The sequence below is a fragment of the Phocoena sinus genome, chromosome 4 (genome assembly GCF_008692025.1).
Source record: "Phocoena sinus isolate mPhoSin1 chromosome 4, mPhoSin1.pri, whole genome shotgun sequence".
Lineage (NCBI taxonomy): Eukaryota > Metazoa > Chordata > Mammalia > Artiodactyla > Phocoenidae > Phocoena > Phocoena sinus.
In genome coordinates this window covers 14,644,044-14,671,083 of record NC_045766.1, presented here as the reverse complement: position 1 = coordinate 14,671,083, position 27,040 = coordinate 14,644,044, and the positions used below count along the sequence as shown (strand labels likewise).

At 47.4% G+C, this 27,040-nt stretch overlaps 2 protein-coding genes across 2 annotated transcripts in view; both read right to left on the bottom strand.

Moving 5' to 3' along the window:
- BFSP2 (beaded filament structural protein 2) overlaps positions 1–22,030 on the bottom strand; it is a 65,825-nt gene extending 43,795 nt beyond the window's left edge. The window contains exon 1 of the mRNA XM_032631349.1: positions 21,493–22,030. Within this exon, the coding sequence (XP_032487240.1) occupies positions 21,493–21,981 (489 nt within the window). The 5' untranslated portion in view covers positions 21,982–22,030. The remainder of the gene's footprint in view (positions 1–21,492) is intronic.
- Positions 22,031–25,642: 3,612 nt separating this feature from the next.
- The window catches only part of TMEM108 (transmembrane protein 108), a 386,310-nt gene continuing 384,912 nt past the window's right edge, over positions 25,643–27,040 (bottom strand). The window contains exon 6 of the mRNA XM_032630618.1: positions 25,643–25,990. Within this exon, the coding sequence (XP_032486509.1) occupies positions 25,868–25,990 (123 nt within the window). The 3' untranslated portion in view covers positions 25,643–25,867. The remainder of the gene's footprint in view (positions 25,991–27,040) is intronic.

Here is a 27,040-nt window from a genome sequence, read left to right as displayed (position 1 = left end):
GTCCTTTTGTAGATGCAGAAGCTGAAGGTGGAGAGATTAGGGACCCAGGCAAAGCCTTTAGTGTGCTGAGACTAGGTGAGACTCAGGACCCCTACTCCAAATGCAAGCTCTCACCTAAAACCCAAAGCCACAGAAAATGCAACTGAAAGAGAAAAGGAGGGTGTGTTTTCTCCCACCACAAATGGCAGCAGGAGAGAATTAAGACTTGCTGGATAATGTATGCAAAGTCTCAGGGTAAAGTGCAATTTTATGGTTGATGTAGAATCCTCAGGAAATTGGGAGCTGTCGTGGAAATTCTGAAATGAATGTGGGGCGGCATGAAGTGCGTGGCTGGCCTCACCGGATCAGGGTGGCTGCGGCAGGGAAGGGATGATTCTAGGCATCCAGAACTTGGCACAAACCACATTTTGCTGCTGGGTGACTAGGGGTGCAAGACAGTTCCCGGAGCAGCCAGAAGGTGGCGCCACTTGCCAAGGGAACCCAGTCAGAGGCAGCCGCCTGGGGCTCCTCCACCACTCTGATTTGGCCTGGAGGCCACTCTTGGATTTCTGCCACAAGGTGAGATGCGTCCCAAACACCAAGGGTTCATCTCTGATTGCCCCTGTGCAACTGCTAATTCCTTCTCCCTGGGGTACTGCGGAGTTGGCTGAGCAGATGGTAATAATAGGAGGGCCTTGCAATCCAAGCAGTTATTATCATTTTAACCACTGCAAACAGTGACGTCAGTTACTACCACAGTTTATCGAGTGCTTGCCCGGCCAGACGCTAAGCCAAGTGCTCTAAGTGAATTATTTAATTCCCATGACAATCCTGTAGAGTAAATATTATTATTCATATTTTACAGATGAGAATGTTGAAATTCATAGAGGCTAAGAAATTTGTTTTAGGTCACAAATCCAGTCAATGGCAAAGTCAGAATTTGAATGCAGTTCTTTTGGACTCTGTAGCTTGTGTCAGGAATCACTGTGATGCACTGTCTCTGTCTGTCTTCCTCCCTCCCTCCCTCCCATGCTTTCCGTGCACCTGGCATTGTACCGGGGGTTAGATTCAGGACCCGTCGGACTATACCTCTGCTCTTGGTGATGAATGACAGCAGTGGGCCATGGGAGCATGTTGGAGAACAGGAAAGAAGGTTCACTTGTATCTGGTACCACCTTTAGGTCAGGCATGATGCTGGGCACTGTTTAAGTCGGAAATTCCAGGTGTCTGTTGGTTACATTTAATCTGGGTTTTTGTGATCTCAGATCAGGTGTGGGCTCTGGGCTCTCTCAGTAACCCTCTGACTAACAATGTCTCCCTTCACTGACAGTTAGCAAGGCCTGAGATATATTCTGGCAGGTGTGGGTGGGGGGGGGCTCAATAAAACTGCTTCATTAATGCTGGGGCACAGGCCACCACCTGACCCTTGAAAATGAAGGAGGCGGCCAACACGTACTGAACGTTCCTATCCCAGGTGGCCAACTAGCAGAGTCACGATAGATTAGGGAACTGGGCTCATGGGAGTGCAGTTTCTTCCCTTAGATGTCCTCCACTGCTTGGGAATAACGAGGAACTGTGACAGGAAGGTCTAGGGTCAAGGCTTCGGAGAGCAGAGAATTCCACCCTCTCATTTTATAGGTGAGGAACCTTGGAGAGAAAGGGGTTTGCCTCAGGGCACGCAGCCAGTTAGCAGCACAAAGTGAAGACAGACATGGGAGTCAGCTGTGTTTGGAATCTTCATGCCCATGGAGAGTGTGGTAAAGTGACCACCTGCTCGAAGGAGTTATGAAAGGGAATCTGGCCTATTCCCTGTGTGTCTGCAAGGAGATGTCAGTTTGACCCAATCTCTTCATTTAACAGTTAAGGAAACTGAGGTTCAGAGAGGTGGAGTAACTTGTCCAAGATCACACAGCAACTTAGTAGCATTTACTGTTTCAACTATATGAATAGTAGTCTCTCGGAGTCTCTGTACCATGGCTGTCTGTACCATGGCTTTCCTTTCTGAACCCCAAGCTCTGTGTGGTTTCATAGGATTTGGGATCTGATTTCAAGTGCAAAAGGAAGTGAGGGTGAGGTGGATTAGGTGCAGAAATATTCACATTTCTGGAACCTTCAAAATGGCATTTGAGGAAATAGGATAAAATGTTGGAAATCAGAACTATAAGGTGATAAAAACAATAGCTATTGTTATGGGTGGAACTGTGTACCACCCAAAAGATATGTTAAAGTCCTAACCCCTACTGAATACCTGTAAATGCAACCTGATTTGGAAATAAGATTTTTGCAGATGTAATCAAGTGGAGATGAGGTCATTAAGGTGGACCCTAGGCCAATGTGAGTTGATGTCCTTATAAGAGGGAAATTTGGACACTGACACACAGGGAGAAGGAAGGTGGAGACTGAACTAATACATCTACAAGCCAAGGAATGCCAAGGATGTGGCCTCCATCAGAAGGTAGAAAAGAAGCCTGGAGCATATTCTCCCTCAGAACCCTCAGGAGGAACCAACCCTACTGACACCTAGACTTCCAACTTCCAGCCTCCAGGACTGGGAGAGAATCAAGTTCTGTTGTTTAAGCCACACAGTTTGTGATACTTTGTTTCTGTTTAAAAATTATTATTTTGGCCGCACCACGCGGCACATGGGATCTTAGTTCCCAACCAGGATCTTAGTTCCCACACGCCCTGCAGTGGAAGTGTGGAGTCTTAACCACTGGACCACCAGGGAAGCTCCTGTGATACTTTGTTATGGCAGCCCTAGAAAACAAATATAATAGAAATAGAAAACCTCTTATTAACTAATTACTTTTCTGGGCACGTCTTTTTGATTTAATCACTATTTGTTGTGCATCTACTATGTGCCAGGCACTGTCCAGGGCGCCAGAGAAAGATCAGGGAATAGAGAGGCCAAGTTCCTGCCCTCTGGAAGCTTACTTTCTAGTTCCCCTGCATTACCTGCCAGAATCCTCACAGCAGTTCTATGAAATAGGGATTACCCCCCTCAACTTGAGGTAAGGGCCTCCCATGGGGGAAGGACAAAGCTGGTGGCTCTGTCTGAGGGCACCACACCGCCCTTCTCAGTCACTCTGTTCTCCTCATTTACCGCAGAGGCGTGCGACTGACTCCCAGGGGAGAAGGTGACACAGGCAGGAGTGTGGGATCCAGCATTTCTGAGGTCACAGTGGGTCCTGCTTCCCAAAGAAACTGCACCTCGGTCCCAGCCTGGAGAGCCCTGCGTAGCCACTGTGAGGCAGAGACCCTGACGCACCAGCTCTGTCCCGAGCCCTCCCTCCTGCCGCTGAGGACGGGGCTCAGGAAGCTCAGTCTAGCTGGAGGAAGCAAAGCCCTGGCCCTGACAGCGGGCAGCAGCGGCTAACAGCTGGGCCACAACACTGTTGCCTGCACACGAACGCTCACAGTGTATCAGCGACCAGCAGACAGGTACTCTGTGATCCTGGGGGGAGGGCACAGAGACAAGACCACGCCGTGACTGCATCTGAATGGAGAGGCAAGGACGCTCTGCAGCCACACAGACTCAACTCGCGCCTTCCAGCCAGCTCCGTGAGGGACTATTGTTTACCCACGACAGCTCTAGACCTGCTTCACTCCTGTCCACTGGGTACAAACTGTAAGCTACCCAGTCGTCCAAGAGCCCCCGGTTCCTGACAGCATCAAATGCAGAACAAGTCCTTACTCTTAACTTCCCCCAGATCACCCAGTACAGACCCAAACCTCACAACAAGCCCCTTCCATTCCCTCTTCCTGAGACGTCCCAGGTTCCCCCAGAGTTTCTCTCCTGCTGCAGCAAGTGATAACCCTGACTTTGTCCCCATAGCCATGTGCTTTTGGTGGTCTGCGTGGCTGTAGCAGGTGCCTGCCTCACTCCCAGATCCAGGCCCTTGGGGGTCAGCACTGGGGGCCTCCCACTGGGTGTGGCCTCTCACCTCCCAGAAAGACCCCTCAGGTCTTCAAGGGGCTCATGGATCTAGGTGTGGTGGGAGACGATCACCCCCGCAGGGAACCGGAGCTCCAGCCCAGCAGTTTGTGGGAAACTGTGGTGTAGGTGCACGTTTTCTGAGGGGCACTCCTACCACCCCACGCAGGCGCCCACTGCCCATGCGGAGCTGCACCACGGGGAGTTCCTCAGCTCTGCTCAGAGAGAGGTTCCGCCTCCAGGGCCGACTGCTCAGCACATTTTTCTGAGAATTAAAAATCACTGAAAAAGGAAAACAGAAATCCCTAGGGGGCTGCATCATTCCTGACAGCCAAGCCATTAAACTTTCAAGTCCCAGTACCGAGCGGTGTGACAGCTGGAAGGCGCCCAGCCTCACACATCCTCGCTAGAGCCATTAGTTCCAGTTAGAGTGAGTTTGGGTAAGGATCAATCACTGTTTCTGGCAGTTTCTCCCAAATTGAAAGAGGCAGAGAAATGGAGAAAAAGGAGGCTCATCTCAGAGTTTAAACTCCTCTCAGAGAACGGTCCTGACTGACCACGACTCTACCTTCTCAAGCAGTGGGCACTCAAGCCATCCCTGGCCTGTTTACCCTTTAGAGTCTGGGGTCTTTCAAATGAGATTAACAGGAGGCTTTTCATAAGTATGGGGGGACAGACAACATACTGAGTTAGTCCTGGCTGGGACACTAACTCAATGAGGAACTTAATCTCTGTGGGCCTCAGTTTCTTTGTCTATAAAATGGATGTTATGGCCTGCATTGTGTCCCCTATCCCAATCAACATGTTGAAGTCCTAACCCCTAGTACCTCAGAATGTGACTGCATTTGGGGAGAGGGCCTTTAAAGAGGTAAGTTAAAATGAGGTCACCGTAGTCTGATATGACTGGTGTCTTTATAAGACAAGCAAATTTGGACATGGGTGTAGAGGGAAGACCACAAGAAGACACAGGAAGAAGATGGCCACCTATAAGGCAAGAAGTGAAGCCTCAGAGGGAACAATCCTGCAGACACCTTGATCTCAGACTTCCAGCCTCCAGGACTGTGAGAAAATAAGTTTCTGTAGTTTAAGCCTTGCAGTATCACCCAGTCTGTGTTACTTTGTTAGGTGGCCCTTGCAGACTGATCCAGTGGGCATTCCCCCATCTTCCTGGGTGACATAGACATTGTCGAGAGAATCCATTGAGGCAGTGAGTAAAAGTTCCTGTTAATACTTGCAGGTGTCGCGCAGAAATGAGAGTCCTACCGGAGGCCAGCGGCTTATAGTGACAGTGTGCACAGCTCATCTCCATGGGTCTTATCAGAGCAGGATTCTGCTAGGAGACACTGGAGGGAACCGTGTAGAGCCCCAAGGACACCTGTGTCTGCTCCAGAGGGTGGCTGGGACCTGGGTAGAGACCCCGGGAATTGGGGGTTTGCCCTCTGCAGTGAGTGACTGGCCTGCCTAGCCCTGGGTGTGCTGGGGGCCTCCTGGCTCCCTCCCAGTCACCTGTGGGCACTGAAATCCCACCAGGAGCAATTCACTCTGCAGGCAGTGCTCTTCGGGGCCAGGGCCAGGAACTTTACTCCCTTGTCTCATTCATACCTCACAGCCACCGATGGGCTAAAAGCTGTTTCCACCTTCATTCTGTACATGAACCAGTGCTAGTGAGTTAAGAGACACATCCCTCCCCAAGTAACAGTCAATTCATTTATCAGATAAACTTCCTCCTCAGAGTGGCTTGGAGCAGGCTGGAGCAGTGGGCCTGAGGCAGGAGATGGATGGGCCCCAGGCTGAGCCACTGGAGTTGGTCCCCTGTGGACAGACACTCCATGCTGAAGACAATAGCAGGAGGGAAGAGGAGCTGAGCTCTGCCCAGATAAGAGACAAAGAGACCACGTGTCCCTCATTCTGAGGTCAAGGAGAACTTCCTAACTACACATGCGCAGAAAGGCTCCTCGGGGACCAAAAGGGGAGGGGCATCATCCCATAGTAGTTGATGTCAACCTACCCATAGGCCTCTTCACTAGAATCCATCTTGGCTGAGATGCGCATGCACACAGGGGAGGACGCTGAGTTACACCAGATATACCAGATACGGACTCAGAGCCAGGCAAAGCAAGATGATTGGCCAGAGGAAACCCGGAAGAAATGTCCCATACAGGTGATTTAAGGGCTTCCCTGGTGTCTCAGTGGTTGCGAGTCCGCCTGCCGATGCAGGGGACACAGGTGCATGCCCTGGTCTGGGAAGATCCCACATGCTGCAGAGCGGCTGGGCCCGTGAGCCATGGCCGCTGAGCCTGCGCTCCGCAACGGGAGAGGCCACAACAGTGAGAGGCCCGCGTACCGCAAAAAAAAAAAAAAAAAAAAAGTGATTCAAACTACCACGAGGGCACGACTCTCCCTCTGAGCCCGCCCAGGTGAGTCTATTCACACGTACTCTTTTTACTCCTGATAAACACATTACTTGTTTCACTACTTTCCGTCTCTTGATGAAAATTCATTTCTACAAGGCTGACGGGCCAGGGCCTTGTCACTGGCCACTCTCTCTGGTGGTCTAGTGGCCAGGATTCAGCGCTCTCACTGCCGAGTTCTGACTTCAATCTCTGGCTGGGAACAGGAATCCTGCTTCAAGCCACTGCAGGCCGAGGCCACCCGAGATCAGGCCCTTACCAGGAGGGGTGGGAGATGAAGAGATGACACAATTAAAGGCTGGTGGTGAGGCCTTGTGCTCTGGGCAGCCAGGGAGGGCGAGTGAGGGCGGGGCCTCGGGTGCTCTGGGATGGGGGTGGGGGGTGGGGGTTGGGCAGGGGAGGAGGGTGAGTGTTCTTCACCTCCAGTGTAACTTTGCCCAGAGTCTGCTGAGAGGGGGCCTTTCTAACTTCATTTCTCTCTCCAGGCTGTAGTGTTTTGTTTCCCCTAAAACTTATTTAGGTGGTTATTCACTGGTCCCTGAAATAAATAAATAAAAATGACCAGTTTTCCGATAGCAGGTTGGTTTTGTGATGGAGTTTTCCACTCCCTGCGCACTGCTTTTCATTACTTACTGATAGTGGCTGAAATAACTTTTCATTTCTCCTGAATAATGCATTTGTGACACTCAGCTCTACCAACTCGTTTACAGCCAGATAAATGAATATTTATGTGCTTTTCCCCAGCCAGACAACGATAAACTAGGTTTTATATTCCTAAATTGAGTCCTCAACTTCAGTGGATCAGCATAAACCCTCTGGGGCAACGCCGGGGGCCCTGGATTACATTCTGCTGGGTTCAGCCATTCTTTGAATAACTCCCCATACAGAGGCACCACGTGTGTCCTCGGCACTTGCCTGGGTTAAGTTTTAACTTAGTTTTTCTGGAGAGTACAGGCCAGGAGGAGGTCCTTCCTATTGCTCTTGTACACGGCTCTTGAACTTTGTAGGGGTTTTGTCTTGAGAGGAGGCTGTGGAGAAGACTTCCTCCTCCCACCTGGTTTGGTACTTCTGTGAGCCTATGGGGACTTCAGCAGCCCTGGACCTGGCTGGAATACCCCCTCCCCTCTCTGGCCCTCAGTGACAAGTCATTGGCAGGAGTTTTATTTATAACTTAATTTTCTTTTAAGATAAAACATTCTAACAGTGCAGGAGTCCAAAGTAAGCCTGCTTCTGCCTCTGTCTCCAGTCACCCAGCCCCACACTAGAAGCATCCATTGCCACCACTTTGTGTGTGCTCCAGAGAGGGTCTGCCCTCCCACCTTCCTTCCTCCCTCCTTCCCTCCCTCCCTCCCTCCCTCCCTCCCTTCCTTCCTTCCTTCCTTTTTTTATTAAACACAAACAGTGACATAGCACACACAGGTTTTGCAGTCTGCCTTTTTATTCAAAAAAATATAGATTGGTGCTAGCTACCCATCAGTACATAGCGAGCTTCCTTGTTTCTTTCTTACAACTGCAGAGGATTGTGCTGCATTATTTAGCCTATGGAGCATTCGGCCTGTTTCTAGTATTTCTCTTCAGGGTTCTGATTTGAAACCTTGAGCCTGCCTGGTTCTGTATTCAGCCCTCACTGCCCAGCCCCTGTGGGCTGCCTTTTGTGCGCTGTGGTGTAACACTCTTGGAATAGAGAGCTGAGGGAGGAGGGGTACAGACCGGGAGAGCTTGGCGCTTGGAGGTGAGACCTGAAAACTGCACAGCACCCTCCAGCCACCCCCTCCCTCCACTAGGAGACCTGACCAGACGCTAGCATGGCTTCCATTTGCTCCAGGCCATGTCCCTAGGATGACCCCAGCCATCTTGAAATGCCTGCCTGAGAAAGCTTAGGCTGCCAAAAGAATTTACTGTTCCAGCCAAAACCTGACAAGAGGCTCCTGACCTACCTTTTCTTAGACGATTGCTTTAGGAAACTTGGAACTGTAAATGCTTTCTCTACTCCTTCAAGATATGAATCTCCAACAACCCAGAATGTTTCCTCCAGGACCTGTGAAATGCAAATATCTGGGTTCCTGTAGGAGGGTATGATGCTAACTTTGGGGGGCACTTCCTCCAATTTGCTCGTGTCATAAAGATATGAGAAGTGTGTTTCTCCTCTGTATTAGTGCCAGGTAGCAAACATGGATGGCCGAATTACCTAGACCACCCTCCCTCAACCTCCTTCAGTGTTCTCAGTTCTATTCTGAAGTCTCTCTCCCTACTGCTGTAGTCTGAATAAAACCTGTCTTGCTGATTTTAACAAAGTGTCCAGTGCAGACTTTCCCTTTGACAGCTGAGGAGTCAACCCCACATGCAGATTGCCCTGCAGATGGTCATGCCTGGTCCTGACTCCCAACTTGGTCCATGCCGAGCTTCTGGCAGGTTCGTTGGGTCTCACTTTTCATCTCCATTTCCTGGGGCACCTCTGAGGGCTGGTTAGTACCCCACTCATTCTCTAACCTCCTGCAGTGTCTGTGGTTTGAACCACTGATGAACTCATGTATATGAACACAGTTGTTTATGTTGTTACTCACTCAGTGTTTCTATCTTCTTGTTTATTCAATTCCACAAACTTTAACTGGGTATTGCTTATGCACCCAGCAATTTATATACATTATTTCATTTAATACCTATGGACCAATTCTAGGAGGTAGATATTCTATCTTCATTTTTATTATGAAAATTTCAAACATATATAAAAAGAAAGAATGGTATAATGGACCCCCATATAACCACCACCAGCTTCAATGATTATAAATGCATGGCCTATTTTCACCAATATCCCCTCACATTTCCTTCCCACCCCAGATTATTTAATTAATTTATTTAATTAATTTAACTTTATTTATTTTTTATTTTTATTTTTTTTGTGGTACGCGGGCCTCTCACTGTTGTGGCCTCTCCTGTTGCAGAGCACAGGCTCCGGACGCACAGGCTCAGCGGCCATGGCTCACGGGCCCAGCCGCTCCGTGGCATGTGGGATCTTCCCGGACCAGGGCACGAACCCGTGTCCCCTGCGTTGGCAGGCGGACTCTCAACTACTGTGCCACCAGGGAAGCCCCCACCCCAGATTATTTTAAACAAATCCTAGATATCATATTATTTCTTCAGATATTTCAGTATGGTATTGCTAAATTATGAAGATGCTTTAAGAAAACGACATAACTTCTACAAAGCTAAAAATAACATAGCGCCTAAAAGTTAATAACAATTCCTCGATATCATCAAATATCCAGTGCCTCTTTCCTCAATTATCTGATGTATTTTTTAACAGTTTCCTTGAATAGTGGTCCAAATAATGTCCATTTCAATGGGTTAATGGGTTGATATGTCAGTTTAATCTCTTTTAATTTATAGATACCCCCTCCTCCCACCCATCTCTCTTTTTTCCCCCTCACAATTTTTGCTTGTTGAAAAAATTGAATGTTTAGCCCTGTAGTTTCCCACAGTCAGGATTTGCTGATTTCATCCCCATGGTGTCAATTAACATGTTCATCTGACCTTTTGTATTTCCTGTAAACTAGTAGTTCTATCTTGAGGCTTAATCCCTTGCAATTTTCTTTTCTTTTTTTTTTGGCAAGACTACTTCACAGGTGGTGGTGTGAACTCCACCATGAGGTACACATCTGCTGGTCTCTCTTTTTGTGAGATTAGTAGCTATTTGATGATTGTTATTGCTTAGATCCATTATTTTATTATGGTTGCAAAGTGGTGACATTCAAATTCTGTTTTAAGAATTATTTTTAGTGATACACATAAATAAAATTAATAATTACTTTTTTTTTTTTTTTTTTAGCTGTAATACTTCTACAAAAAGACACTTCCTCTCTTCTTTTTTTTTTTTTTTAAACCATGATGTACCTACAGGTCTTATAGGAAAGACAGGAAGAATGCCTGGTTCTTTCTCATTATCTACCAGTTTCCAAAAAATGGGGTGGTTCCCCAGCAGACTCCAAGGTAACAAATTAGTGGGATTTGGCAGGGAGGGATTTAATACTGAACTCATAGATTTAAACATATTTGATATGTCTCAATCTATTGTAGTTAATATTCCTTATTGACCCTTAGACATCTTTGATTAGTGGGAGCTTATTCAAATTGGCTCTTAAGTCTTTTAATGTGACTCTAGTAGTTCTTTATAGTTTTCTTGGGTTCTCAGACTCATCTTGTACATTTCCTGCCCCCAAACCTGGATCTAGCCATTTCTCTAAGGAGCTTCTTCTGTTCTTGTAGTGAAAGATGGTGGTTAGAGACCAAAATCTGAGGCTGAAAATGCTCAGTACTGCTGCGTTGGACATTGTTTCTAGGTCTTTTCACTGACCAGAGCTAGGGTATATATTTATTTTATGTTGACATACACCATGGTTTTATACTGATAATTCCAATTCAAATTCAGGACTAAAGAATTGTCACTAAACTTTATCAGCCTTATAACTGTGTCTCCTTTCACCTACACTAAAAGTCTTAGTTCTCAATGACACAAATATATAGTTACTCTTTTGCTTTATCTCACAGTACATGCACCCACCCACCCCCCCACCCCTCACAGGGTCACAATAATACCAACCTATCACCGACAACATGATGTCTGAAATGATTTAAGATTCTTTTTGCAGTACTCTTTTGTATCCCCCTTAGGGATGTACAGTCAAATTACTGTGATTTTAAAAGTCACTTGGAATATTTCTTCTCTGGGTAATTATACCATAAATTTGATACATTGTTGGATTCATTTGTTTCCTTTTCTTTTTGATTTTTAGGGTTTTCTTTTTAAGACTTAATTTTGTTTTATAATTCTGTAAAATATTTGCATGGTTCCAAAGTATCTCCACATAAAAAGATAAGTTAAAACAACTCTAGTGTCTATTCCTTTTCCCTCTATCCTCCTCCTGTAAGTGATCATTTAAAAACATTATGGTATTTTTTTCCATTATAAGCAAATACGTATGACATGAAGTGACTTATATCCCTTCCCCTTTCTTAGGTAAGTGGTAGAATGACATACATATTCTCTCCACCTTGCTTTTTAACTCAACAATATATCCTGGAAGTGATCATTCCATAATAGTTACAGAGCTATTCCTCATACCTTTTGTGGATTTATCATTGCATATTCAACTAGTCCCCTATTGATAGGTATTTGGGTTGTTTCCTGTCTTTTGCCATTATTCGTAGGGTTGAAATAAATAGTCTTATGCATACTTCTTTTTTATTTTTTTTTGCGGTACGCGGGCCTCTCACTGTTGTGGCCTCTCCCGTTGCGGAGCACAGGCTCCGGACACGCAGGCTTAGCGGCCATGGCTCACGGGCCCAGCTGCTCCGCGCCATGTGGGATCCTCCTGGACCAGGGAATGAACCCATGTTCCCTGCATCAGCAGGCGGACTCTCAACCACTGCGCCACCAGGGAAGCCCTTATGCATACTTCTTGTTCACGTTTTTGCCAATGTGTCATTGGGAGAGATTCTTAGAAGTGGGATTGCTGGATCAAATTCAATATACATAAATGCATATAAATTTGTCTAGAAATTGCCGAATTCTTCTCTACAAGTGGTTGCAACATCTTCTATTCCCATCAGTACTGTCTGAACTTCCCTGGAGCTTCACCAACAAAACAGATTGACATATTTGTGGAGTTTTGCCAATCTGATAGGTGAAAATGGTATCTCAGGTAGGTTTTGTTTTATTTTTGTATTTCTCTATCATGAGTGAAGTTGAGCAAACTTTTGTATGGTTAAGAACCATTTTCATTTAATTTTAATTTCAAATGTCTCTTTATATCTCTAGCTTATTTAAAAATGAGAGTGTTGCTAGCTTTTTTTTTTTTTTTTGCTAGCTTTTTTTTTTTAACCTCAAATTTTAAATGCTGTTTATAGAATAGGGCTATTAACACTTTATATTCTAAGTTGCAAATACTTCTTTTTTAGTTTGCCATATATCTTTCAGTTTTGCTTATGGTGTTATATGGCAATGTAAAATTTAAAAAAATTTTGGTAATCAAATGCATCAGTATTTTAAAAAATCAATAAATTGCTTTTAGATTTTGAATTGTATCAAGAATGAATGTTCTCACAGCCAAGTTATAAAGGAATTTCGCTTTGTATGGCTTCCTCTTTATTTTTTTATTAATTTATTTATTTTTGGCTGCACTGGGTCTTCGCTGCTGCACGCGGACTTTCTCTAGCTGCAGTGAGCGGGGGCTACTCTTCATTGCGGTGCACAGTCTTCTCATTACAGTGGCTTCTGTTGTTGCAGAGCATGGGCTCTAGGCGCGTGGGCTTCAGTGGTTGTGGTGCATGGGCTTAGTTGCTCCGCGGCACATGGGATCTTCCCGGACCAGGGCTCGAACCATGTCCCCTGCATTGGCAGGCAGATTCTTAACCACTGTGCCACCAGGGAAGCCCCACGGCTTCCTCTTTTACATTTAAATCTAGGATGCATTTAGAATTGATCCTAGAATACAGTGAGGGATGGATCCTATTTTATTATTTTCCTTATGACTATCCAGTTTCCTGAATACCACTTGCTGAAAAGTCCTCCATTGGTTTCAGATGCTGCCTTTAACAATACTAAATTTGCATATACAGTGGGTCCTACTTTTAAATTTTGTTTTAAGTTCCATTGGCCTTCCTATCCCTCATGTACTTTAATGCTTTAATGATCGAGACTTTCTAGTATGTTTTATTATCTGGGAGTGCTTTCCCTTCCCCTTGCTCTTTTTTTAGTTTTTCTTCTTGGCTCTTCTTGCCTTTTTGTTCTTACAAATGAAGTTTATGATAAGCCCATCTACTGCTAAGAAAAAACAACTGTGGTATTTTAAAAATTAGGAATGCATTAAATTTATAAATTAATACAGAGAACTGACATCTTTATACTATTGAGTCTTTATATTTGAGCACATGGTATTTCTTTCCATTTGTATCTTTCAGGAGGGTTTTATTGTAGTCTTATATAGATTTTGGACATTTTTAAAAATACTTATTCATTTTATTCATTTCTTTTTCATTTCTTTTCTTTTTTAAAATATTTATTTATTTATTTGGCTGCATTGGGTCTTCATTGCTGGGCAAGGGCTTTCTCTAGTTGCAGTGAGTGGGGGTTACTCTTTGTTGTGATGTGTGGGCTTCTCATTGCGGTGGCTTCTCTTGTTGCAGAGCACGGGTTCTAGGCACGTGGGCTTCAGTAGTTGTGGCACGCAGGCTCAGTAGTTGTGGTGCATGGGCTTAGTTGCTCCATGGCATGTGGGATCTTCTCAGACCAGGGCTCGAACCCATGTCCCCTGCGTTGGCAGGCAGATTCTTGACCACTGCCTCACCAGGGAAGTCCCATTTATTTTCTTCTCTTTTTTTTTTGGCTGCATTGGGTCTCAGCTGTGGCGTGGGCTCCTCGTTGTGGCATGCAGACTTCTCTCTAGTTGTAGCAGCGTGTGGGCTTTTCTCTAGTTGTGGCATGTGGGTTTTCTCTCTCTAGTTGTTGTGCAAGGGGTTCAGGGTGCGTGGGCTCTGTAGTTGTGGCATGCGGGCCCTTCAGTTGAGGCATGCGAGCTCAGTAGTTGTAGAGCGTGGGCTTAGTTGCCCCGTGGCATGTGGGTTCTTAGTTCCCTGACCAGGGATCGAACCCGCGTCCCCTGCATTGGAAGGCGGAGTTTTTACCACTGGACCACCAGGGGAGTCCCGGACATGTCGTGTTAAGTTTATTTAAAGGTATTTCATTTTAGTTTTTGCTATCATAAATGAGATTTTCTCTTCCATTATATCCTTTTTTGTTGTTTATAGATATGAGGGGCATTGATCTTTATTTCTTTTTATAACCTGCTACTTTACTAAAATCATGTTATTGTTTGTTGTAAAATTGTCACATGGAACCTTTTGGACTCTCCAGAAAGACCAGCATTTTCCCTTTTTTGTTCCAGTTCTTGGTGCTTTCCGATCACTTTCTATTCTCTGATTGCATTGACTACTACCTCTGACCAATGTTACATAGTAGTAGAGATAGTACACATCCCTTTCTTTTTAATTTCTGCAGGAAGGGCACTAGTGTTTTCTTCTCAGAGACAATTTATCATTCAAGAAAGTCTCCAAACATCCTCATTATCCAGATGAGGTATCAAGATGCAGAGATCAAGGAAGAACTTGCCTCGAGGTCATGTGAGACCTGAGTTTGACCTCAGGGCTCTCTGGTTTCATAATCCCCAGTCTTTGCAGCACACCCTCTGTTTTTAATTATCTAGATTTCTCTGTCCCTTTCCTCAAAACAGACCTCATATTTTAACAGATCTTAAGAGATTTAAGAGTGGCTGAGCTTGGCATATGGGAAGGGCACAGAGGCCCCGAGTAACAGGACTCAGTCTCTCCCCTAATTTCTTTAGCAATTCTGCTCCCTCCCAGACACTCTATGCAGCAAAACAAGAGCCCCCAGGAAACCAACTTTCTTAGAAAGCAGCTTACTGACCACCTGTATTACTCAGTCAAGAGCCTCAAGCCTCCTTCCCCTCCCCTGCTCCGTCGGAGGACTTTTTTCAGTCTTACACAGCACTCTCCCTCAGAGGAAGTCTCAATATATTTTCCTCTGTATGATTACATTTCTAATGATACTTCAGTGTCCCTTATAGACCGGCTAACAGAGTAACTATCTTACTGGCCTCCTCTCACTAAAGAAATTGTATTTCTTGAGCAGTAGACTGCGTGGTTTGTCTTGGGTAAATGCATTCAAGCTTTTGCAGGCTCTAAAACTGCTCAGTTCTTTCTCCCTCCCCCTTTCAGGGATACCAGGTTGTGAATCACAACAATGACCCTGTTGCCTTTCATTTTATTCAGAGGGGAGGAATCTTCTCATATCTTTTATTTAAAAACCTGCTAGGACCACAAGTGCTGTGGGGAGAGAAACGTGGCCCAGACCTAGATTGCCTACGTTTCCAGCTATTTCCCCAAATAGGTAGATCCCCAGAGTATGGGGTCTCTTTCTCTGCAAGGGACAGAAAGAGGGACTGTGAGAGCAGGGAAAATATTCAGATCAAGCCCATTTAAAATTCTAATCCTCTTGCCTTTCAATAATTTTGATTTCTCCTGTACTCCAGCTGACAGCCTCTGCTGTTGGAGGTGTAAGCCACTGGTTTCTCCCATGGAGACCCCTAAATTCGATGGAGATTTAAGCCGCCACGTTCCCTTTTCTTTCCCAGGCAGCATCTTGGCGGACCTGGCCTCCGCCTGCTCCATGTGCTTTGAGACTCTGTGGCTGCACCTCCTCTGTCCCCATTCTCCTTTTATCTGCAGCTCCAAGGAAGGGAGGCTGCTAATTCCAACCTCGTGTTTGACCTGTTTGAGGATGAAAGGGCCTGATGTTGCTGCCAGAGCTTATTATCAGTATTATTCACTTGGCAAGAAAAGTCAGAGCACTCAGCAAAGCCAGAGAGGGAAAGGACCACCTTTTACCCGAGCAGTGGGCTGGTACCCAGGTCCTTCTTGGCCTCTGTGGCCACCACCTGGGAATTCTTCCATTTTTACTGCTTAGCAGAAGTATCAATATCTGAGAGGGTCTAACAGAGCTGAGTCACAGAGAGAGAGAGATTTGGACTTGAAAAGGAACTTCATATACATTTAACTCTAACTAGGACCAGCTCCATAATTTGTGGGTCTCAGTACAAAATGAAAATATAGAGCTCCGTGTTCAAAAAGCAGGAGAAAGGGGGCTTTAAAGGTACTAAAATTTTCCTTTCTTCCTGGTTTTTCTCTTGGCCTGTCATGGTCATTTTTGCTGTTTAATCTTGCAATCCCTTGAGCATAGGGATAGTCAAGGGTCAGGTGCAACCCTCAAAGGCACCCAGGGGGCTGTGCTACATGATTTGGGGCACAGTGTGGCCCGCTACTAAGGGATTACCCTTCCTGCCAGCCACTGGACTGAGGTGCCAGGCCCTGGCCAGGGATGGGGAAGTCCAGCCAGGCATCTCCCTTTCCTAGAGACTGGCCACCCTAATCCATGGGGGACAGGAGACCCCCAAGAGTACTGAACCTCAGTGCTACTCTGTAGGCATCTGGATCTAGTGTAGGCCAAGAGGCTCACCCTTTCCCTGTCAGTTGCCTGCTGAGTGTACCATGGTGCTGCCAGCCCTGGATCTGCACCCCACCCAACATGCCACCCTGACCCTCCCCGCCCCTGTGACCAGGCCTCTGCTGGGGGTGGGGCAAGGCGGGGAGGGTCAGATGAGGCCTTGGGTTTCCAGGGGTCATGGGACCTGACTGTCCCAGGGAGACAGGGACCCTGTTTGAGCCAAGGCTCCAAGTTCCTGACACACGCTTCATCATGCCATTGGACTTCACTTACAAAATACAGATTCAAAGATAGAGCTAGTGAGAGTTTCAAGATGGTGGCTACTGAGTCTTAAATCCCAACTTTGGGGGCTCAGGTTCCATAGGGCTGTACTCGGCCCATACCCGTGAAGCTGGCCCTGACTCTGACCCTAGTTCTTCCAAGGCTCACAAACTTATACAGTGAAAGAGGATGGAGACAATTTCCTCAGGTTGCTTTCCCGACCCTGCTATGGTGTGAACCCCTGAGTCCCCGTTCTGGGCTGCTTTCCATGCTGTGGCTTTTCCCACAGTGGCAACAATCTCTTTTCCCCTCTCACCTTTGTTTTTCTGAATATGTGCCTTTGTCTCCTCACGGTTGGTGGGTGAAAGCTCTTGGTGGGGGTGGGAGAGACCCCTTCCCAGAAAGGCTCTGGGAGCTCTCAGTTAACACTGCCCTGTCCCCTTCCAACCTTTTGTTCTCTTTTCACAAACAGCTACAGAAGTGTTGGACATAAAAGGAAATCATGCTTGTCACTTGTTCTGAACTTCCCCATGGCTCCTGCAGCCTGGTCTGAGAACGTGCCGCTGAAATGGACTTGCAGCCCAACCTGCTCTTGGGAGACAGAGGTCCCTGTTGGATTGTGTTAGGGGCCCAGGCTAAGGAGGAGGTGACATTTCTCTCTAGGTGCCCAACCACCATTCAGCCCCTTCAGGGCTCAGTAACTGAGAGCTTGATCCCAAGCCTCAAGCACAGTGCTGGTCCTGAGGAGTCAAAAGTCAGGGAGGGCTTCACAGCAGAGGTGCCATTGAACTGGATTGAAGGGTGAGGAGTTCTGCTGGGTGCACAAGGGCGGGGACGTGGTTGCAGATGGAGGAAAATGGGCTTCCAAGGGGCGAGGGTAAGGGAGCGTTGTGAAGGGTAAGGAATGCGGGGGCAGGTGTTTGGAAAGATGAGCAGGAAGCTCCAGGCCAAGAAGTCCAAGTGAGGGCAGAGAAACAAGAGTTTTCGGCTTCTGGATCCCAGCAACCCCCAGCACGTGTGGCTGCCTCTGAGACTCCGTGAGGAGGAGGCGACCCTTCCTGAAATAAATGGGCTGTGGAGGTGCGGGGGGCTGAGCTCTAGGCCGGGAACGGGGAGAGGGCCTGGGGGGGTGTTGGGTCCTTCCTGAGCAGGGAGGCAGTGGGGCCTGCCCCTCAGTGGGAAGGGTGTTGTTTCTCAGTGCCCAGAAGTTGGGCCTACCGTTTGGGGACAGAGAGGGCTTAGGAGGGAGCTGTCTCCCCAGGTTCTTGGGTGACGAGAGGACACTGTTGGTGTTGGGGGGGTAGGAGTTCTGCTAAGAAGGCCCTGAAGGGAGCCATGGCTCCAACAGCAAGCCCTTGGCCAGAGGCCCAGCCCCCGGGGGCAAGTGCTCTGACTGAGGATGCCACACTGCACGTGCACAGCCCCTTTTCACATCTTATTTCATTTCATGCTCATAGCAGCCCATTCTACTGGTGAGGTGTTTGTCCATTTCAAAGACGGGGAAAGGGAGACATGGAGCAGATGAGTGGGTGGTCCATGTGAGTGGCAGAACCAGGATTTGAAGGGAGGTCCCGCTCATCATTGAGCATCGATCGTGTACGTGGCTCTAGGTATCTGTAGTGCCAGAAATGTATTTCTAGGCTGTTAGTCACTGATTTTACTCTAGGTATCTGTAGTGCCAGGAATGTATTTCTAGGCTGTTAGTCACTGATTTTACTAAATACATTACATTCAGTTAACCCCCTAACAGCCCTGTGTAGCAGATAAAGTGATCCCCAAATTGCAAATGAGGAAACAAGTTCAGAGAAGTTAAGTAACTGACGCAAAGCCACCCAGCTAATAGGTAGCAGAGCCAACAAACAGCCAAATGCAGGTTCCCCTGACCCCCAGCTTGTGCCCTTTCTATTTGTCTAAGTGATCCTGGACTGTGAGGGTCTAGACACGCAGATGACACAGGACAACATGGTAGCTGCCGCAGTGGATGTATGTGCAGGCTGCCAAGCGATCACAGAAGGAGCAGGAAAGCAGCTCAGAGGAGTAGGGCATGTGGTGTGTTCACGGCCTCCCAGGTGGGTGGTGTGGCTAGGATGGAGGTGGCTTCGGAAGGGCCTTGTGGACTGAGCCCAGGGCTGTGGATTGTGTCCTGTTGTTTAGGAGGAGCCCAGAGGGTTTGGGGCAGGGACATAATGCAGTCAAATCGCGCATGTCCAAACGAGCATTCTGGTGATGGGGTGGAGAATACGGGTTGGAGAGCAGGTATCAGCGAAGCCATCTTAGAGCCAAATGTGGGTCCGTTTTGCAACAGCAACAGAAAAAAAATCATGTGTCTATCTCAGATATGTAGAATTTTCTTTTCTCTTTGATGAAACAGAGCTAAACATGGCTGGAGGACTGGGCTGTGTGATACAGAAATAACTCCACTTTATAGGTTGTTCTAACTGTATCTTCAAGTCCATGTTTTATAAAAGAGGAAAAAGAGAACTCTGTATTCATACCTAGAATCTCACTTAGAGTCACCTGAAAGGAAAATGACCCCCATTCGGGGGCTGACTGTCTTGGCATCCAGCCCACAGCGCTGTGCCTGTACTGCTCTCACTGTGCACTTCTCTAATCTGTAGCCTACCTGCAGGCAGGACCTATGCGACTTATTTATCTATATGGACTTGCGGAATACCCACAGCGTTATTATACCCATTTTACAGATAAGGAAACTGAGGCTCAAAGAAGTTTGGAAAGTTGCCCAAACCTCTGGAGCCAGACCAAGTCAGTCTCTGTTGAGTATGGACTAGGTTTTGTGGTCATACTTTTTGACCTAGAAAGTGGGATGCCTGACCTCTTGTGAAAAGTCAGTGTGACATCTGAGTGCAAGAAATTGTCTGGCAAATGCTGAAATATTGGAATATTCCAATATCGAAATATTGGAATAGGGGCGTTCTGGTGGTTTACAGGATACAAATATTTGGAATCAGCACTGTTGGAGAGAATCCTGGAGGAATGGCTGGCTGAGATTTGCCAGCTTTAAGGCCCCGGACTGCTCTAAGATGGTTCTCCTCACAGCATAGATGGATGCAAGCAGAACAGCAGCTCTGGGGAAAAGCCAAGAGGACAGTGTTGGGTGTCATGCGTACTGTGCTGTCAGCTAGGCACCAGCTGGTGGTGGGGGAGAAGCATCCTGGGGTGAAGTGGGAGGCAGGAGGGGCAAATGGGGAGCCCCTGAGTGTGTATGCCCAGCATCACCCAGCCACACACGAATGAAAGTCCGTGAGCTCCCCTCGTGGGCTGCGTGCTGGGTGCCCCAGGGTGCGAAGGGTCTGAGCTGGCAGTTCCTGGCTGGGCTAGAGGCTGATTTAGCTCAGAGGGATGCCAAGGCCAGCATTTGTGGGAGCTGGGGAGGAGAGAAGCTAGCCTCCCACAAAGAGACAGGTGAGCTGTGCAAAGCTGGCTGCGGCCCCAGCGTCAGAACCACAGGCTGCAGGCAGATGTGACAGATGAGCTTAGCACCCTGGAGAGCAGGTCCTGACCAAGTAAGGGACAGAGAGGAAACTTCTCTGCCTTGCCCTGGCCAATAAGGTAGCCACTGGCCACATGTGGCTATTTAAATTTAAATGAATGAAAATGAAAGAAAAATGTTAACTCCTCAGTCTCATTAGCCACAGGTCAAGTGCTCAATAGCCAGAGGTGGCTGGTGGCTACCAGACTAGACAGTGAGTATATAGGACATTTCCATCATTGCAGAAGTTCTCTTTGAATGTAAATGATCTCATTAATACTTTTTATATTGATTACATGTTGAAATAACATTTAAAATATTTTGAGTTAAATAAGATATAGTAATATTAACCTCACCTGTTTTTTTTTACTTTTATTACTGTGGGTAGTAAACTTGTCAATGACCTGCATGGCTCAGATTTCTACGGGACAACCCTGTATAAATGGATACAGGAACACACCTCCATTTAGCTATTGTTTTGTTTGTTTGTTTGTTTTACATCTTTATTGGAGTATAATTGCTTTACAATGGTGTGTTAGTTTCTGCTTTATAACAAAGTGAATCAGTTATACATATACATATGTTCCCATATCTCTTCCCTCTTGGTGTCTCCCTCCCTCCCACCCTCCCTATCCCACCCCTCCAGGCGGTCACAAAGCACTGAGCTGATCTCACACCGGTCAGAATGGCCATCATCAAAAGATCTAGAAACAGTAAATGCTGGAGAGGGTGTGGAGAAAAGGGAACATCTTGCACTGCTGGTGGGAATGTGAATTGGTACAGCCACTATGGAGATCAGTATGGAGGTTCCTTAAAAAACTACAAATAGCTATTGTTTTTAATGCCACATCCATTCAGTGGTATTCCATCTGACAATGGCTGTAAAAACCCGTTCTTAACACAAAGGTTACAGAGTCAGCCCAGGCTGATGGGACAAATGCAAGCTTTGGACCTGGAAAAATTCAGGTTCAAATCTCAGCTCCATCTCCCGACTGGCTGTGTGATTTTGGGCACATAACTTCTTTGCGCCTCAGTTTTTTCATCTAAGAATGCAATCAATGAATGAGCCTCTGCACAGCATTGCTTTGAACCCTAGAGGAGATAGTGCCTGCACAGGGCCTGGCATGGGCTTGGCCCCGAGTACACCTCAGTAAATTGTGGGCCCTGTTATTCTTGTTATCGTCATTAACGGTTTTAGCATGGAAGCGTAAGGGGTTAGGGTCAGTCTCTCTGGCCTCAGACCACTCACTTCCCTGCCCCCTGCCTTGGCACCCTTGCTCTCTGATAGTGACCCTCCAGAGGTGCAGCAGGCAGCTGTCAGCATCCTCTCCCAGGCACTCACCTGCTGGCAGCTGCTGGTCCATGAAGCCCGGAGGGCACTGCAGCTCTCTGAGCGCGTGGCCTTGCTGTCCAGGTGCATCCGCAGCTGTGCCTCCAACTCCTGGCTGATTTTCTCAAGGGCGTGCACCTTGGCCATGTATTCCACCAGGCAACCCCCCAGGTCCTCGACGGCACTGAGGTCCCTCTCCAGGCCTGGAGTGGGTGCCGTGGCCAGGCCTGAGCTCCGCAGGCCCTGCAGGAAGACGCTGCTGATGCCCAGGGCCCGGCGGGTCACGCGGGCACCCAGGCCACCTGTGCACCCACTGGGTGTCATCCCTACATAGACCCTGGGTGTTCGGGCAAGACCACCCACGGCAATAGTCCTGGAGGCTGGGAGGCTATCCAGGGAGGACGATGACTGTGCTCCCCTGAAGGGTGCCTTGTGCCTCTGGAGCGGCATGCTGGAGCTGGCCCCCGCGGGCGCCTCCACCACCACTCGCCTTGTGCTCATCGCCCCTTCTGCCTCTGCTGTGCCTGGTGGGTTTGCAGAGCCCAGTGGCTTTTGGTTTCCAGCCCCAGCGTCCCCGTGACTTGGCCTCTCTGGCAGCTTCCCTGTGCCAGGGCTGCTTTGTCTGCTGTTTTCCATGAGTTTCCACCATTCACCAAGCTGAAAGGGAAACGGCACCCCCAGGGCTGTGTGCAGAGAGGCCCTCAGGCGTTCTCCACAGGGTCATGTGCAGCCTGTGCACGTGACCTCCTAGATTTTTCTGCGGGTAGTGGGGAGGCTGGATCAGCGCAGGCTGTGAAGGTGGCTCATCTGGGCTTGTGTATTTCGCTACCTGAGAGGGCAAGGCAGGCACCCAGCAGCCCCACTTCACAGATAAGTAAACTGAGGCTCAGAGACCTTAGATCACAAGTGCAGCAAGTGGCTGAGCCAGGACTGACTCCAGGTGTTCCAGGGCTGATGTCAGGGCTCTCCAGCCTTATCTGTGTTGCGTGTGTGACTGTGGAGGTGTGCCTGCAGATGGCTGTGAACCAGCCTTGGTGGGAGGCAGCCCCAGGGACTCCAGAGAAACAAAGTAAGGCTGTTGCTTCCTTCTCGCCCCCTCCCTCAGTCCCGGCAGCAGCTTGAGGTCCCTCCCTGGCACCTTCCTGCCCCCTCCCCCCCGCAGTGTATTCATCAGCTGCTTGACCTTGGCCACACTGCTTCACCTCTCTTGACCTTATTTTCCATGCACTGGCCTGGAAATTATATTAACTCTCTCATGCACTAGACAAGGGACCGTGGGCAAATTCAGGTCCCACACATGTCAGCCACCTACTGTGCTCCAGATGTTCCCCACACCTCTGTTTCCCCAACTGCCAGAAAACTAGTAAATAAAAACAAAGAGGTTTTCTGGTAAGATCTTTAAGGGTGCTCCAAGTTAGGATTGGATGACACCCTCTAGACTTTAACTCATGCTCTCAGTATCCAGAAAGGATCTTGCAGGCCCCAGGATAACAAAATGGACTAAAACCCACTGCATTTAAGTTTAATCCTAGAGAAATGAAGTATCCAAAACCCAGAGCTGGATATTTACCCCAGATCCTGCAATGTGGGAATGTACCTTGAGGAGAGAAGGGGAAGGGGTCAGCTGAATCCATCCAGTGCTGGGCAGATTTCCATGCTTTACTTCACTGAGTTCTCAATTCGACCTTAGGAGGTAGGTTCAGGGTTGACATGCACTGACATTTGGGCTGCACAGTGCACAACTCCAGAAGCATCTTCACATGTCCTATGATCACCTATTCTCCCTTGTGTGATGACAACCTGAGAGCTGCTGTGACTCACCCAAGGTCCCCTGTCCAGGAGGTGGCAGAGCTGGGATGAGAAGGCCTCTTCTGACTCCTAGTCCAGTGACTTATCTAGGACCCGCTCTGTCTCCCTAAACCCAGAAAACAGGGTAACTCCCAATGTCACACAGGCAGAGTTAAATATTCTGGAATATTCTATGTGCTCCTCCCTTTTTCTTTCTTCCTTCTACTTTTTCTATTTGAAATGACATGGAAGGTACTTTATAAATATCAATGTTGGTTATATGATTATCAGATTAAGGAACCAACTTGATCAAGTAAAGGCTGGCAGTGCCCCTTGTTTATTTAGATGTGGCTTTCTCACTGAGAACACCACCTCTGGTGCACCCCGAAGGCCCGTGGCTCCCATTAGTCTGTGTTATAATAACATCCTCTTAAAACAGGTGATGCTGATGGGTCCCAGGAGCTGCAGGAATTCTAGGATGCATCATCCAAGGCTAAACGAAGAGCTCAAGCCACTAATTACATTGTTTACAAAGGTGCCGTGTTTAGGCACTGTTACTCTACGGAATGGTGACACTCAGTGGCGAGGTTAACTTCAGATTTCTCTGACCAAAGATATTTACAATACCGTCCTGAGCCCAGGGAAGGGGAGGAGGGTGTGTCTTGACACCAGTATCTCCAAAGACCTGAAGACAAATGACTTTTGGGAGGAGAAATCCCAAACATGTTTCTAAAGAATTTTTTACCAAATGATAAATGGCTATTAGCTCATCACTCTGATAAAAATCCAACTTACTGTTAGATTAAAAAATACAGATGGACAGGTAGTGTTGGTACTGAAGGAAGACTTAAAAGTTATTTAAAAATGAAAAGAATGCAAAATGTATTAGCAACTTAATCCTCTGGCTAATAAAATAAGTTTATTTATATATACATGGTAGCTGAATTCTGTGGATAAGGAAAAATAAGTCATACATCCCACATATGTATATATAACATATGTATCTCTGATTACATATATTATATATAAATTTTACTTTTCAAACAGATTTCTTTCTCTGTATACACACACACATTGATATTTTAAATGCAATCACTGACAGAAATATTATGATAAGAAGGTTGAAAGATCAGACAGCAACACGCTGGGAAATGAATCTCAGAGTAACACATAACCTGCTTCTTTGTGGGTTGAAGAGTCTTTGAAGACAGACAGTCACCAAACTCATGTTAAGTAGGTTCACAGGACATTGAGAGCACACATTTTTGAAGGCCATCTTTTTTTTTTTTAAAGGAAAATGTAGGAAGAAAGGAAAAAGTTATGATAAAGAGACCACAGCAATAACACGAACATATGACTCAACATTCAAGTTCAGGTCCCAATCCGACTATAAGAACATCTATATTCAAAATATACTATCAAACTATTTTTCTTTTAGAGAAGGAAGGTCAAAGCAGTTATCTTCTCTCCCAGCCACTATACAGTAGGGATAAAATGGAGAAGCAGCCATCTCTGGAAGCCCCTCTCACATCTCTGGGGGTCCGACTCCTGTTGGCCATGGGCCCACGGGGCAGCAGGTGACCACCGATGGAGAGAGCAGTGAGGGGAGACGTCCCCGTGACCCCCAGGCAGGCCTGCAGGGCTGAACAAGAATACAATGACATCTTCCTCCCGAGCCATCTGCTTTGGCAATCTTGTTATTTTAAGATCCTGGGAGAAAGGTTTAGAAAATTACAGCTCCACACACCAAGGTTTCTTCCACAAACACGTTCCTCAGCGGTGTGATGTGATGGTCTTTTGAGAAAACGAAGGTGAACCCCAAAACGTTGGATCCTTGGAGAAGAGCAAGCGTTCCGAAGCTCCGGGGCTGGGATCCGCATCCAAACCCTCTCCAGAGAAAGGCACGCTGTCTAATGCATTTGTGGTTGGTGGGAGGATGCAGGGATGTGCTTGGACGGGAGCCTTCTGTCGCCCAGGAAGGCAGTCCTGCCTGGACGCTCCCTGTGTGGGCTGTCAGGGGGCGTGGCCTGAGGATGCCTCCGCGATCTCCAGCTACTGCCTGCGTCCGAATCCCAACTGTGCCGTCGCGAGGCTCCGGGCACCTGGGAGGATGAGGTGCTCCCTCTTCCTTGTCCGCCGGTGTCCCTCTAGGTGGCGGCCCAGCTCCGTCGCCGGTGTGTGGAGGAGGGGGCGGAAATGGGTCCCTCACATTGAATCGAGAGGAACCAGAGCTTTAAGAAGCCTCAGAGGCCGTGCACTTGGCCGTTTTAACATTAACTTGTACAAGTCGGTCTCTCCCCTCACCTGCCTGGGGCTGCTGGGACCCCCTACATGCTCAAGGACAGTTATGAAGAGAAGCAATCAATGCAACTGCTTTGCTTATAAATACCTTTATTTTATAAAGCCACGGATTGTTCTGTCAGGTTTTTTTTTTTTAAACCACACTTATAAAAAAGATGTTGACAATTCTTAGGAAAAAAAAGCTGAAAATGTTTCTCATCAAGTCAGGGTTACACAAAGATTATATTTATAATATACATTTGTATATTGATAATTTAGAGCCGAAAGATAGGGACTGGCAAAGCGAGGGCTGCTGCAGTTAGATTTCCGACACTTGATCGTTTCCCACAAACAGAGTTTCTTGGCAGAAGGGGTTAACGAGGACCATCCCGGTGTCTCTGTAGTCACCGTTGGCTGGGGAGCGGGGCTCCGAGAGCTGGTCCTGGGGGACAGAGGGAGCAGATGGCATGAGCTGGGTAGGGGTTATCAGGTGGCCATTCTTAAAGAAACGTACCCACGGGGACGTTTACTTCCCCTTGGGAGTGCTTGGTAAACATTAAAAAAGTTATTGAAATATAGTCAACATAACAATATTATGTGACTTTCAGGTGTACTACATAGTGATTTGACATTTACACAATTATGAAATGGTCACCACGATAAGTCTAATAACCGTGTGTCCTCATACAAAGTTATTACAATATTATCGACCATATTCCTTATGGTGTACGTTACATCCCCGAGGCTTATTTATTATATAACTGGAGGTTTGTTCCTCTTAATCCCCTTCACCTATTTTACTCCCCACCACAACCATTTTTCACCATCCTCACTGCTGATGCTGGGGTACAGAGCCCTTTCTGCTCTTTTTTCAGACTTTTATAGCAGCTTCCAAAGAAGACTTCCTGCTTCCTGAATCACCTCCACCTCAGGCTGCCAGAGGTGGCATTGCTTTCCACGCTGCCCTGGTGGGCAAAACCTGGTCCACTTGGGCCCCAGACTCTCCTTCCTGCCTCTTTCTCACAGACCTCTGGGAGGCCTCACCACTTTTCTTTACTGAACATACCCTGTGCTTGCCCACCTCCTTCTTCTCCTGCCACCCACCTGTCAGAGCCTCCAAGGCTAATTCTACCCTCCCGAATCCTGCCATAGCCTGGTCAGAATTCTCGGCCCATTTCTTGTAGCACTAGATGTGCTGAGCTGAAGGGATCTCAACCTCTGTGTGACTGCACAATAGGTGGTGAGTGAAAAATTCAGTCGCCTACACAGCCTGAGGAGTGGAAAAGCCTAGAAACAGACAATCTGCTCGGGTCATCTGAATGGCTTTGGTTGCAGCTACCAAGGACTGCAAGCACTTGGGGGCCACAAAATGGCTGTTCCCAGACTCAGGCCCAGGTGTTAACGTAGAGAAAAAAGCCATAGTTTGTTCCAATTCTACACAACTGAAGGCTCAGAGCCTGCAGGCTATTTCAGGGCAAAGACTCAGCAGCAG